Source organism: Alternaria infectoria, assembly GCF_024043175.1.
Source record: "Alternaria infectoria strain BMP 0036 chromosome Unknown scaffold_2, whole genome shotgun sequence".
In the NCBI taxonomy this organism is placed as follows: domain Eukaryota; kingdom Fungi; phylum Ascomycota; class Dothideomycetes; order Pleosporales; family Pleosporaceae; genus Alternaria; species Alternaria infectoria.
This window is the reverse complement of record NW_026250691.1, coordinates 2,648,681-2,661,881: the sequence shown is the minus strand read 5'-3', so window position 1 is coordinate 2,661,881 and position 13,201 is coordinate 2,648,681. Positions and strand designations below refer to the sequence as shown.

General features: G+C 52.6%; 5 protein-coding genes across 5 annotated transcripts; 2 read left to right on the top strand and 3 right to left on the bottom strand.

The window, feature by feature from the left end:
- Positions 1 to 393: 393 nt before the first annotated feature.
- Positions 394 to 2,061, top strand: J4E92_002281 (uncharacterized protein; the record flags this gene model as incomplete). Its single annotated transcript, XM_051493686.1, has 1 exon — positions 394 to 2,061. One exon carries the CDS (start codon positions 394 to 396, stop codon positions 2,059 to 2,061), a length of 1,668 nt encoding a protein of 555 aa, XP_051356917.1.
- Positions 2,062 to 2,233: 172 nt separating this feature from the next.
- J4E92_002280 (uncharacterized protein) lies at positions 2,234 to 3,115 on the bottom strand (the record flags this gene model as incomplete). The annotated part of the gene is made up of 2 exons (XM_051493685.1): positions 2,234 to 2,749; positions 2,930 to 3,115. 2 exons carry the CDS (start codon positions 3,113 to 3,115, stop codon positions 2,234 to 2,236), a joined length of 702 nt encoding a protein of 233 aa, XP_051356916.1.
- A 572-nt stretch (positions 3,116 to 3,687) lies between these two features.
- On the top strand, positions 3,688 to 5,559 carry J4E92_002279 (uncharacterized protein; the record flags this gene model as incomplete). The annotated part of the gene is made up of 1 exon (XM_051493684.1): positions 3,688 to 5,559. The coding sequence occupies one exon, from the start codon at positions 3,688 to 3,690 to the stop codon at positions 5,557 to 5,559; it is 1,872 nt and encodes a 623-aa protein (XP_051356915.1).
- Positions 5,560 to 9,935: 4,376 nt separating this feature from the next.
- Positions 9,936 to 11,336, bottom strand: J4E92_002278 (uncharacterized protein; the record flags this gene model as incomplete). Its single annotated transcript, XM_051493683.1, has 1 exon — positions 9,936 to 11,336. One exon carries the CDS (start codon positions 11,334 to 11,336, stop codon positions 9,936 to 9,938), a length of 1,401 nt encoding a protein of 466 aa, XP_051356914.1.
- Positions 11,337 to 11,611: 275 nt separating this feature from the next.
- Positions 11,612 to 12,438, bottom strand: J4E92_002277 (uncharacterized protein; the record flags this gene model as incomplete). The annotated part of the gene is made up of 2 exons (XM_051493682.1): positions 11,612 to 12,261; positions 12,435 to 12,438. The coding sequence occupies 2 exons, from the start codon at positions 12,436 to 12,438 to the stop codon at positions 11,612 to 11,614; spliced, it is 654 nt and encodes a 217-aa protein (XP_051356913.1).
- Between the last annotated feature and the right edge of the window lie 763 nt (positions 12,439 to 13,201).

Below are 13,201 nucleotides of genomic sequence, written 5' to 3'. Positions count from 1 at the left end.
TACACACGAAGAGATGAAAGCGCAGTGCTTTGCGGGAAGTGCAAGCATGTACTGACCGTTACCGAATACATGGACAGCGGAAGCAAATGCACACAATGCGGAAGCGCATTCAATCCTGGGTGTAAAAACCACTGGGAATTGTACTTCGAGCTAAACAAGAAGCCGCAATGATACGCTGGATGTCTGGTCACGAGCTGCGGATATTCCCAGGCAGCACTCCCAACCGAAGCGTGATAACACCGTTGCATGCTGCGACCTGGATGTCTTCTGGCCACAGTTACTAGATCAACGTGTCTTTGGAACAATTCTCAATGTATAAATCCCTGGCTTCGTCATAGTCTTCGAGCATTCACCTGGACTCCCATTCATATCCCACACACGGGCGAAACCACAATGGCCTTCGATGAATCTTCAGCTCTGGCCTGGATGTTCATCGTCAAGAATATCAATATCCCATCCTCTCCCACTGTACCGCCAGATCAGGATGCCGCTACCGAATCAGAAAGACTCAATCTATCCTTCATGGATCTACCACGAGAACTCCGAGATATCGTATACGAGCTCTACCTCCCGGATACAGAATCCACATACGACGCAAAGGCACACAAGTTTACCATCATCAACCAGGAATCTAACGACATGTCTCTTGGATTCACTTGTCATACCATCTTGGAGGAGCTACTTTGTCGCGCATTCGAAGTCAATCTGACTTTCCATGCTGCTTTCGTGCACACGCCACGCGAGAGTGACGATCAGTGGGTCGATGACATTGGCCACATCCTACTTTACAAGGAGGATGTCGTCGACAGACTGGCCCGTGGGTTTCTGACGGAGGCCGCGGAAGAAGAGATAGCTGCATGCTATCCCCAGTTTCAGCCCATACTCTCTGCCTGGCGCTCGAACCGCGATGAAACATGGTTCTCCAAAGGTCATGACTGGGGAGAAGCTCCATCGATCTACCGCGACTTCATCCATCACACATTGACTGTGCTCGCAAAGCATCCCGAGTTCGCGCACGACGACATAGAGTGGATGGACATCTTGCGGATACCATCAGGCGCTCAAATACCAGCTCGCAACCTCTTGGATCTCACCAATCTACAGTCAAGACTTTGGACGATCCCTCGCAACAAAGGCTCCATGGACTCCGTGTCTATCTCTGGATCTCCTACGGAGAATACCGATTACCCCAATACCATTAGGTACCCATTCTCGGCCGCAGCCATCGCAATACGATTCCTCAATTTCCTGCCCCAGGGCCTGCGGAAGCAGATCCAACGTCTCCGCCTTGTTGAAAACCGGACTTCCATCGCGCATCCGGAGTGCCACATGCGAGGCTTCATACCATTCTGCATCGATATGCCAAAACTCCGCATCGAACGACACGTCAGTATCTGGAAAACTGCTTCTACTTCCCACCATTCATACCCTTGGCGTGACGAGAGACGAGTTTATGTGCGAAAAGGCAGCCAGGAGCGCAAAACGAAGCCTAAACGTAACCGGAGGATCTGGCCAAACTGGAGCCCACCTTCATTCCACGACTGGTTCACAGCTCATGTATTACCAGAAGCCCAGTCCGTGACGAAAGCTATCGCACCCTGGATCATAGAGGATGACGCCTTGGAATCGCTCGGCATGCCGCCCGGTGCATGCACTCTAGTATTCAAAGGAGACACAGCTGTGTATCCCAAGCTTGCGCACAACATGTTCAACAACGTTATACAACACGATGCCGCGTGGCAGATGGCCATGGACTTGACGTTCAAGCCCAAAGACTCGGAAGCTTCGCAAATAGAGTGGTTTGCAAAGCGACGCCGTCGCGGTTACTTCTACGAAAGGTTCCCAGTTCTACTTCAGCAAATGACCGCCGGGATAGGCCACATCATGTGTGACTTCGATTTGGGCGTTGAACAAGATGCCTGGACTGTCGCCCAAAGCATACCACACCAGTCTTCCGTTCACTGGGATTGGCTCTGGCGCGATCATCAGCTGAACACAGATGATACGGCGTATGTTCTGATGTTCAAGGTCCTGAACCCTAACCGCCCTGGGCCTCGCTGATTCAATGGAACCTGGCGCTTGAGCAACATTTCCGAAGCCTTGATTTACTCCAAATCAATGATGCAGAAGAGGAAACCCAATTGAGGGACCCACAGAACACATTGTAGAATGCATGCATTCGCCATAGTTGCTCCATATCACATTCAATCATGATTCATATCCCCTTATTTACTTATTTTCCCAACGTCAAAAACAGCCTGTCGCCAATATCGCCCAGCCCGGGCTTAATCATGCCCTTCTCATCAACCCCCTTATCGCAGCCACCAACCCACACCTCAACGCCCTCCTCCCACTCCCCACACGCCTTCTGTAGCCCCTCCTCCGTCGCCAGAATAGCAACAACGATAATCCTCTTCACACCCCAGTCCTTCAGCGTGTCAATCGCCGCTTGTGCCGTCGCACCCGTCGCGATGATGGGGTCTACAATAATGGCGAGTTCTGGTTGGGGCTTGGTTGAGCCAGCTGCGTGCGGGGTGTGGTAGGGCAGGTTGTTGTAGTATTCTACGGGTTGTAAGGTGGATTTCTCGCGGTAGAGACCGAGGTGGTGGACGGGTACGGGCATGGGGAGGAGGGAGGAGAGCGCGGGGACCATGGAGAGGCCGGAGCGGAGGATGGGGACGAGCGATATGGACGTCGGTGTGGGGGAGGTGGTGGTTGTGGTGTATTCGTAGCCGAGCGGGGATTTGTCCTATAGACGGCATGTTAGTAGGTGGTATGGTATGGTATGGTATAGCATTGCTGCTATGGTTGTTGGGGGGTGATTTGGGGATGTGGGAATCCTTCTATGAGTATATGTCGTGGCATACACCCCACTTTGTGACATGATGTGACCGGGTGAATGTAAATGTGATGGAATGGGTGAGCGTACCGTGCCTGCCTCTTGTGCCTTTAGGCCAGCGGCCAGAGCTTCATAGCCGACCATGAGAGCGAGTTCATGCACCAGGGTCTGCGCATCCTTGGACCCTGTGCTCGCGGATCGGAGCTGTGAGAGCTTCGCCTGGAGACATGGGTGTGTTGAGACGTGGGCGTTCTTGGGGAAGTTGATGCCAGACATGTTGGATTCGCAGTGTAATTACGTAGAGAAGATACAGTAGTATTGCAGGTCTTGGTATTCTGGAATATATAGTCGGTGTTCAACTTGACACCTACTGTCCATTCAAGAAGGTGCATGAGACAAGCGCGTGGTCACGCCTAGCTCCCCACATGCCGGCGATAACAGATGCCATGGCGTCGGGCGCCTCCGTGACACGAAACCTTGTCACGCCTCGGCAGGTGCAGTGCCGCTAGACTGGGGAGCCCCTGCCAATCGGAGAAAAAGGAAGCGCGCGCCATTCGTCCCATTATTTGCATAAGCAAAGGTTACTGAGATTTGACCTTTTCTTATTTGGCGCAGGAGGGAGGAGAGACGCGAACGAGGGCTGATATACGTGTGCTGTCTTATTCTCGGGCATCGCCACTTTTGTCCCGGCATCATAGAAAGCAGCATGATGGCGCGTTACTCCAAGTTGCACACGGCGTCTTGAGCTGAAATTATACACTACAAAGTTACGGGTGCCTGCTCATCTTGGATCCCGCACGTCATTGCACATCGAAGCTGCATGCACAAACGGGACCAGGACGGCAGCTATGGCCAACGCTGCTCTCGACGACGACGATGTCCCCACCAAGCGCGAGTCGCATTTCAACAACCAGCGCTCGTCGCTGCGTTCTTCCACGCTCTCCGAAGAGTCAGCGCACCGCCCGGAACCGCGATCAAGAACCCGCAGCGACCTGCGCCGCCTGCACGACTTCAACCTCGACCTCGAGAGAGTCCACTCGGAGCACGCGGATAGCGAGCCATTGCCCTCGCCTACCTCGACCGCCTCGCCTGCACCCAATGTGCCGTATACGCGACAGCGGAATCACTCGTACAGCAGCGTGAAGCGGTGGGACAAAAACGCCGGGAAGCACCGCTCGCTCAGCACAGTTTCCTCACGAGCCGGCGAGAGCAAGCACGACGACGACCTCCTAGGAGCAGACTCCTGGCTCCATCTCTACAACGACAACGCGCATTCGCCCAACCTTCCCACGCCATTGCGCACACCCAGAACGCGAGCGCAGAGTAGGGCGTCGCAGAGGGAGAATACTGGTGGTGGTAGTCCGGCATCTCAAACACATCCACACCGAGCGAGAAGACCCTCTTTTCCACTCGGACGAGTAGCGCCCGGTGCTGCATCAGGGTCTCAGCTGGACATTACGGCCCTGCCCAGCATGTCGCCTGTCCAAGAAGATGGGCATGATCGCTCCCACCGCTACGACGATCACCACACCGACGCAGAGCACTACCTGCGCTCCAAGCGCACCCCTGGGCAGCAAAAAGCATCAAGATGTGCCACGGAACTGTACACCATCTCCTACCTCATTTTCTTCTCCATATGGGGCACGCTAGCTCGTCTGGGTCTACAGGCCCTGACATTCTACCCCGGCGCGCCAGTCATATTCTCTGAGCTCTGGGCCAATGTCGCTGGCACATTCATAATGGGCTTCCTATCCGAAGACCGCCGTCTCTTCGCTGCCGAATGGGGGAGTCGCAGTGATAGTAATGATGGTGAAGAGAAACTCCCCGAACCAACCGATTATCCTGCCAACGATATCGAACATTCGCAACACAAGGCGCGACATGGGAAGATCAAGAAGACGATACCGGTGTACATTGGTCTTGCAACAGGGTTCTGCGGCTCGTTCACCAGTTTCTCGAGTTTCATGCGCGACATCTTCCTCGCGCTGTCGAATGACTTGAAAAGTCCTATCAATCATCCCTATCCTGCAGGTACATCTACACCGTCTGTGACAACCACAGTCCCGCGAAACGGCGGATACTCCGTCATGGCCATCCTAGCCACCATCATAATAACAATAGCAACGTGTTACTGCGCCCTCCACATCGGCGCACACCTCGCTCTCGCACTCGACCGCTTCACACCCAGCCTACCCTTCCGTTTCACCCGCCGTGTCTGCGATCCCATTTTTGTCATCCTGGGCTGGGGCGTATGGTTCGGCGCAATCATCATGGTGTGTCTCCCTCCCTACTCAACATGGCGCAGCCAAGCCCTCTTCGCATGCGTCTTCGCCCCCGCAGGCTGTCTCCTCCGCTACTACATCTCCCTCTTCCTCAATCCCATTGCACCCTCCTTCCCACTCGGCACTTTCACCGTCAATATCTTCGGTACGGCGGTGTTGGGCATGGCATACGACCTCCAGCATGTGCCTCTCAGCAGTACGGGGTTGGTTGGAGGTAGTGTGGTGGGCTGTGCGGTACTCCAGGGGATTCAAGATGGGTTCTGTGGCTGTCTAACGACAGTTAGCACGTGGATTGTGGAGATTGATACGGCGAAGAGGAGGAGGAGTGCGTATGTTTATGCGGGTGCGAGTGTGGCGGCCGGAGTGGGGTTGTTGGTTGTGGTTATGGGGAGTGTGAGGTGGACGGTGGGGTGGGAGGAGATGTTGTGTATGACGTGATGAGATGGTGAGATGGCTGTCAGTAATCTTTGGATTTTTGGCATTTGAGGTTTTGGTTGTTCAGGGAACATGGTCATGATATGATGGGTCATGAGATGGTAAACGGGGATCTCACTGGTTATACGATATACGACACGACAACGGAGGATCGCGATTTTTTGGCATTTACACTTATATACCCATGCAAGATAGAATCAACTTTATTTACATTTCTCAAGCGCGCCCTTCTCTTTCCATTTGGTTTGTCTACCCGGCGACTTTTCGACTCTGCTTTCATACCAACTTCAAGTGTGAGTGTGCATCCTCAGCGCCTCCACCAATGTGCACACCCAAAGTCCCCCGCGAAAACTTGAAGCTCGAGCGCGAAGCCCGGAACATGCAACCTCGGCGCCTTGTCGAAACGGGCCTCCGGTATACGCCACTGATCACTAGCTTGAAACAACTTTCATGAATGGTAGATGTCTCTTTTGTTTCCAGGGCTTATCGGCATCTGCTTGCAAGAGTGTGTTGATCCCTGGGCATGTTGTAGCTATACGGTTGCAATAGCCGTGATTAATACTTCGCCCTACATCTTGACCCTGACAAATCTTGTTAGAAGTATTAGATGATAACAGGGTCGTACAGAGTGCTCAAACCGTTCTAGCTTATTATTCTGATCGGTGCCTGCCATATTTACTGGCTGGGGAAGAAGTTCAGCCTGATCATGACATCATCTCACCTGCACTGCCGCCACTGCCCCTCTGGTAAGGCTACCTAGGTAGTCTTATAAAGAACGCTCAGCTGCCTCACCGCAGCACCACCTGGGTGCCAGTACCAACCACTAGGCTCCTCTCCTCTTCGCTTTTAACGTTCCGTCTGACCAGATCATCTCTGAATCAGAGTACATCCTGCTCATTCACCTTCTTTCTACTTCCTGATTGTATGCCTACCTTCTGGCGGAGTTCACGACGGCCGATCCAATGAGCGATACACCAAAGTCCGACATGCTCTGCGAGCGCTGCAGCCTTCTCAGCTTTGACGATGGTGCTATTGGAGGCCAGGAAGTAATCGGCGGAGATGGCGTTGCACGACTATCCTTTCCTGAGTCTAAAGTCGAAACGCGTCGTAGGTTGTGGACAATAGAAATTTGGAACCCCAACTGTCGACTGGTTCGCCTCGATTGGAAACTCGACGAGATTCTTCCTGACATGCCTCATCTATCTCGTTCTGCTCAGCTCGGTTGTGCATTCTGTCAGGTTTTGCGCAAATCACTAGAGGAGAGACTTGCGGAATATACGAAATCTCAGTCGATAGATGTTGGCTCACTAAACTTGGTCGCGTATCTTTCCTTACTTCACCAAGGTGAAGGTGAAGTTGTGGAGGGGCTGATGATAGAAGCAATTTACAATCAGGGCAGCTTGGACAGGCGCAGCGAAGTCATCGAGATTTTTTTCCCTATTGAGGGAAATTCAAGTAAGCCGTACTGTCCAGACGAATGTTGCATTATTCAAACTGACTATGCATAAAGCTTGCTCGGAGTGGTTACAAGCTGAACCCGAGCTTAGTCCTTCATGCTTGGACCCTAGGAACATCGACAAGATCCATGAATTGCTCAACCACTGCGCTTCAACATGTCATCCTGGGCCTTCATCTTCATTCATGCCTACAAGGCTCATAGACGTCGGCCAAGACGCATCTGCTGTTCCTCGCTTGGTTCTGTCCTCTGGAATCAGAAAAGATCAGGAGATCAAGTACGCTGCCTTAAGCTACTGTTGGGGCAATGCAAAAGATGCTGCGTTGCAGTTCAAGACCGAGAAAGAATCACTGGGGCGCAGGTATGTAGGTTTGCCTATCGAGCTCATGACACCAACCACCAACGATGCCATCACTCTTACAAAGGCGATTGGTCTGCGCTACGTATGGATAGATGCTCTGTGCATCGTACAAGACGACGAAGATGACTGGTCCCGCGAATCCTCCCGAATGAATTTAGTATATACCCACGCATTTGTCACTTTCTGTAACCTTAACTCGGATTCATGTCACGAAACCTTCCTCGAAAGAGTCCCAGCGATAGAGATCCCTTTTCAATCAACGATAAGGAGAGCTATCAAAGGTTCTTACCTAATCCGGCTACGATCAAGAACAGGTCACTACCTGGACCGCGGATATTACGCTTTGGACATGGCACTATCCAAGTGGGACAAAAGATGCTGGACGTTTCAGGAAAAGGAGATGTCTACTCGTCTCCTAATGTTCGGGAGCTTGAGAATCCATTTTGCTTGTGCTAAAAGCAAATGGTCTGAAGGGGATGAAGCTCCCAGTGACAGGTCTGACTCTACAGTAGGAGTCTCGGAAATGATCACTAGATTCAAGGACAAGCGCATCTCCTCCACGGAACTGTACGAGTATTGGGACTGGTTAGTTTTCCAATATGGTCATCGCTCGGTGACGTTCGACAAGGACCGCCTTCCTGCTATCGCTGGGCTTGCTCGCATTATAGGAGAGGCGCTGCACGATCAATATCTCGCCGGACTCTGGAAAGGTGATTTGCACTACGGATTGACGTGGTACAGCGTAGGTGGTATGCCGTCGCGCGGCCTCGAGGCTCGCATACGCGATATCAAAGAAAGGAATTACGTCGCTCCTTCATGGTCCTGGGCGGCGTGCCCAGGTGTGGGGTTCATGACTCGTCACAGCGCAAATATGATCAAAGAGTCAGTCATAGTGGATGTTAACACTGATACTAGTTCTGATGATCCATATGGACAGGTATCTGGGGGGTTTCTTCGAATTCGCGGGAAAAGGGCTCGGATGCCGGATTGGTTACCGAAGGACAAATATCACGAGTGGTCATGCCATTGGACCCACTTCCTCACAGACACCTTTGATGATATTATTCATGTCATCACAGACTGGCTCCACAAAGATGAAGAGGCAGGACTGGAAAATCTTGTTGTAATGCTTCTCTACCGCATCGAGGACGATGATGGAGCAGAAGCACCAAGTCTATGGGCTTTGCTACTTTATCCTGCAGATGAAACGAATAAATATTTTCGAGTTGGGATAATGAGGGCTGAAGGATACAAAGCCTACAGAGAAATGAGGACTTGGTTCGAGAATAGCCAAGAAGAAACCATTTGCATTATCTGACATGGAGAGAATCCAGGACCAGAGCAGATGTACTTTCGCAGCGTTGTGAGAACAGTATTAATTCATCAGGTAGAATGCCCCAAAATTGAGATGTGCTATACTCCGCAGTACCATACACCCAACCAGTTCTAAACTCACCCGTGCCTCCCAAACACGACCACCCCAAACATCCCCTTCTTCCTCTTCCACCTCGCTCCTCACCACTGCCCTCCTCTAAACATCCCTGTCCACTACCCTCCCAACATACTGATTCCCACCATAACTATGCATTCTAAGCGCCTCGTCAAATCGAACACGTTGTCTACGCTGCTGATCAAGGGTGTTAACGTATTGGTCGTCCGGGGTAGCCTTCTGCTCTGCGTCGTGCGAGGGTAAGATAGTAGAAGGAATGTCGCTATCAGGAATGGTGAGGCGTGTAATCGGCGGAAACGGAAGCTGCGAAGCAGTATCCGTACGCATATCCGAGCTTTGCACCGAGGCTGGTGAGATCCGCTGCGGCATTCACACCGTCCGCCTCCCTTCCATGACACTCCCCAGTTCCCTTCGCCCCCAGCCTCTTCTCATCCCCAACATCCCCACCACCCTCCAGACCCATCTTACTCCCCACAACGCCCCTCCCAATCATCCCCAACTCCCGTACCCCTATCGCCACCTCTCCTCTGCCTTCATTTTCACCTTCTCCCTCTTCATTTTCTCGCTTATACACATCCCTTCCTCCTCCCCTTATCTCTGCTCCTCGATCCACACTATCTGCACGTCCACGGCGCTGGGGATCAGCCATACCGCGCGCTCGTCTAACCTGGTGGTAGTAGTGGCGTTGATGTTGTGGCTGTTGGGGCTGGAGATAGTAGGCGATGAGAGCGAGGATGAAGAGTATGATGACTGTTGCGGCTACGGGTTCGATCATTGGATTTTTGGATGTTGGTGTGTTGGCTTCGACAATGATGGTGGGGAGGTAGGAGAGTGTTGGGTAGTAGAGCTGGGGAAGGGAGGAAGGAAGACATGGGTATGGAAGCGTTCGTGTGGTGATGTGACTGCGGTGTCAATATTCTGACGAGGTCTTCGCTGAGTAACCACGTGAATATATGGGGTGTAAGAAGGAGGGTATTTCTAATTCGAGTTGTACTCACGACTTTAGCTGTAGCGTGAAGGTGCATGCAAGAACCTGAATAGGTGTCCGGTCTACATCAACACAAGACCACACAAAGTAAGTAACCCAACGTCGATGCAGGCTCCACACTTATTCAGCCTCCTTCTTGTACAAAATCCTCCCTCTCCTCCAGATCCCTAACCCACCTCCCCACCCCGTCTCCCTTCCACCCAAACACATCCCCCTTCAAACCCCCCTCCACAGCCTCCGTAACCTCATCACTCAACTGTCCCGTATAACAATCCCTACTCACAATCTCCGTCAACGTCCTACACTCACTCTTCGCACCCCCCATCTTCCCCTCCCTAAAAAACTCAAAATCAGCGATTTGTTTGTATCCCATGCGCCACTCAGACCAGAAATCCGAAGACTGGGCTTTGCGCCGCTTACTCGCGTCGCTGAGGAGGTCGTTCTCGGGGCCGGGGGCGAGCTGGAAGGTGGCTTTGGTGATGGACGGGATCATGTGCATGCCGCACAGTACGGGCGTGAGGCCTGATAGCAGGGGGAAGACAGCGGTGAAGCTAAACGATGTAAAGTGGCGGCAGAATTCCGTTTTCTTGGCAAAGCTGGCAATACGGTAAAGGAGGAGTTCGAGGATGCGGGGCGGCACCATGAGATGGAATTCGTAGGTGCTGTATACGGTTATGGAAGAGCCTTCGTTGTAGCCGAGGTGGTGCCAGGGTCTTTGTCGCAGGAGTTGGCAGCTAGAATACCGGGGTTCGCTATCCGGAGTCTTGTCAAGTGGAGGCTCTTTCTGGAGAAGCTCGATGTAGTGCATCTTCATCTCGAAAGCCCAGTTGTCGTTGGTGCCCACGGCAGAATCTACCAGTGCGGCCATGGTTTTTGGTGGTGCAGCGACAATGAGACGTGTAGGGTCTAGGTATGAAAATGTCTTCGTCCAAATGTCGGTAACTGAGCTCAGCATGTGGTCGTGAGCGGTGGATACATGCCACAGGTTGTATTCTTGATCTGTATGCACCACCAAGCTCTTGATGTGGCGTTTCAAATCGTTCTGCGTGACAAATTGTGTGAATCTGTCGAAATCCTTTGAAAGATGCGGGATCCACGCAGCTCGCAGTGTCGCCTTAAGGTGTTCGTCTCCATCCTGGATGCGGCACAATTGGATGAGCACGTCGTCCATAGCTGGCTCGAAAGCAGATCCAGAGGTACTCTTGAATTTGCTGCGAAGTTTGGTGTAGATCATGAACTCGTGGTTACTCAACTTAGATAGCTCTCCCTGCATGCTATCGACGAGTCGCGCATCCATTGGTACCCATAGTGCTTCCTTGTCCAGTGCTATACGGGCGTATTGGAAGAGGATTGGAAGCACGACCTTTCTCCACCTCCATGATACTAGGGAGAGGGTCTTTAGGGGTATAGAATCAGAGTGCGTTAATTGCGAAGACGGCTCGTGGTGGAATTTGGTGATCGATGGGGCTTGGCCTGCGAGATGCAAGGCGATTTGAGCGAGCAGCTCGTTTGGCAGCGACTGCATGATAGTGTATGAATAACTATTAGTATAAATGGCGACCGCGAGGTTTGTGGTTGGCAAGGCTTGAGTGAAGCGTGAAGCATACAGTTGGGTGGTATCGGTGGAATGATCGAAGGTCCGAACTTGTGGGCCTCCGGGTACGTCATCCCGCCTTTGGTCAGCACCAGCGCTGGAGATGTCGCACCCACCCGCTGCCGCTTGATTAGGTTTCTACAAGCTTATAGCGTATATCCATAGTCTTCACAAACAGACATTTACTATCTGTACATAATTCCATCCTAGAACCCCGCCCTAACAGCCCCATCCAACCACGCAACCCCCGCCATAACCCCATCCACAACCCTCACCCTCCCCCCCTCCTGCTCCCCCAACTCCTCCACACAAGCCTCGCGAACCATCTCATCCATCCCCGCCATACCCGCGCAGCCCAGACAAACCGCACCCACTTTGCCCTTGCCCAACAACCTCTTAACCGCATCCTTCATCCTCTTCCTCACCTCCTCCGCCGGCGCATCATGCAGATCCGTCGCATTGAGTCCCGTTGTCTCAACACCTGCAAACCTTTTACCCGCATCTGAGCCCGTGCCCAAAAAGGCTATTGTAGCATCCGTGAGGATAGTCTCCCAGACCTTACCCGTGCTTACTATGCCGAATTTCTCGTCGGGGTGGATAGCTTGCAGAGAAGCACCGACACTAGCTTCGAAGATACCCGTGACAGGTTTCCTCGTATCTCTTATAGCGGGTTCTTCTTTGAGGAGCGGGACGAGCGGGTGTTGGCTGTAGCACGCGACGAGGAAGGCATCGTGGCGGGCGAGTTGTTCGCGTAAGGCGGGGAGGCAGTGTTTCACCGATTCGGCAGCGTCGTCTTCGTTATTGATGCTCTTGGGGCCGGAGGGCGCGGTGAAGTACTCGTGAGCGGTCTGCTTAGCTGTGGTTAGTTGCTGGGTGGGTGTGGTGAGTGGTGCTGATTAACGTCTTTGAACTGCAGGGCGTCGACGAGCGGCTTCAGGCCGTTGGTCATTTGCTCCGTGGAGTTTGGGTTGATGATGAGGATGGACCGCATCTTGCTATATCGTGGGTTGGTACCGTTGCGATATTCACCCATTGGCTTTGCTTGGAGCTGTGTGCCTGCGCGGTTGCCCCGCCATGAGGTTTGATATTGTGGCGCGTGATGGATTTGGGATGTGGAGCTGTGACAAGGATGTGGGCTCTGACGTCATGTTCCAGATTGTCTTGTTTGTTGTGTACACAGGGCCAGGTGATTGCGCGCGATGAGTGCGGAAATGCAGTGAAGAACAGACATGTTGTATTAGGCTACTGAGGGTATTGTGAAGCATGAAACTGCGTCGCAGATGTATGCCCGTGGTATCGCCTAACTTCTCCTTGAATTACGCGCCGCCATGCGTATTCAATCGCACCAACGCCGTCGCAAGAGGAAATCATCGAAATGTGGGATATGAAAGCTAGCAAAGTCAGGACTAGACATCGCAGAATGTCGTGCAAAAAGCTTACAGGTCGTGAATCGTCGTCAAGGGTCGGCGACTAGCTTAGCGGAAGCAGCTGAAGCGTCCGCAAGAGAAGCGGAAGGGAGCGCGGCGGACGCCGTGACGGTCAGCGACAACACCACCACCTAGTATCTTGTCAGCAACTGGTGCCTGTGTCCGGAACAGACGGCTCCAAAGCGGGCCACTTACCGGCGTGCTTGCCGCCAAAGCCCTTATGCCACATGAGACCCATGGTTGCTTGTTTGTTGGTTGGTAAAGGTAGAAGTTTAGGTTTGGAAGTTGGCGAATCGCTCTGTTTGTGGAGAGTTCTTGTTGTGGTGTAGTTGGAAGGTGATCGCAGCGCGTGTGTTATATAGGAGGTGT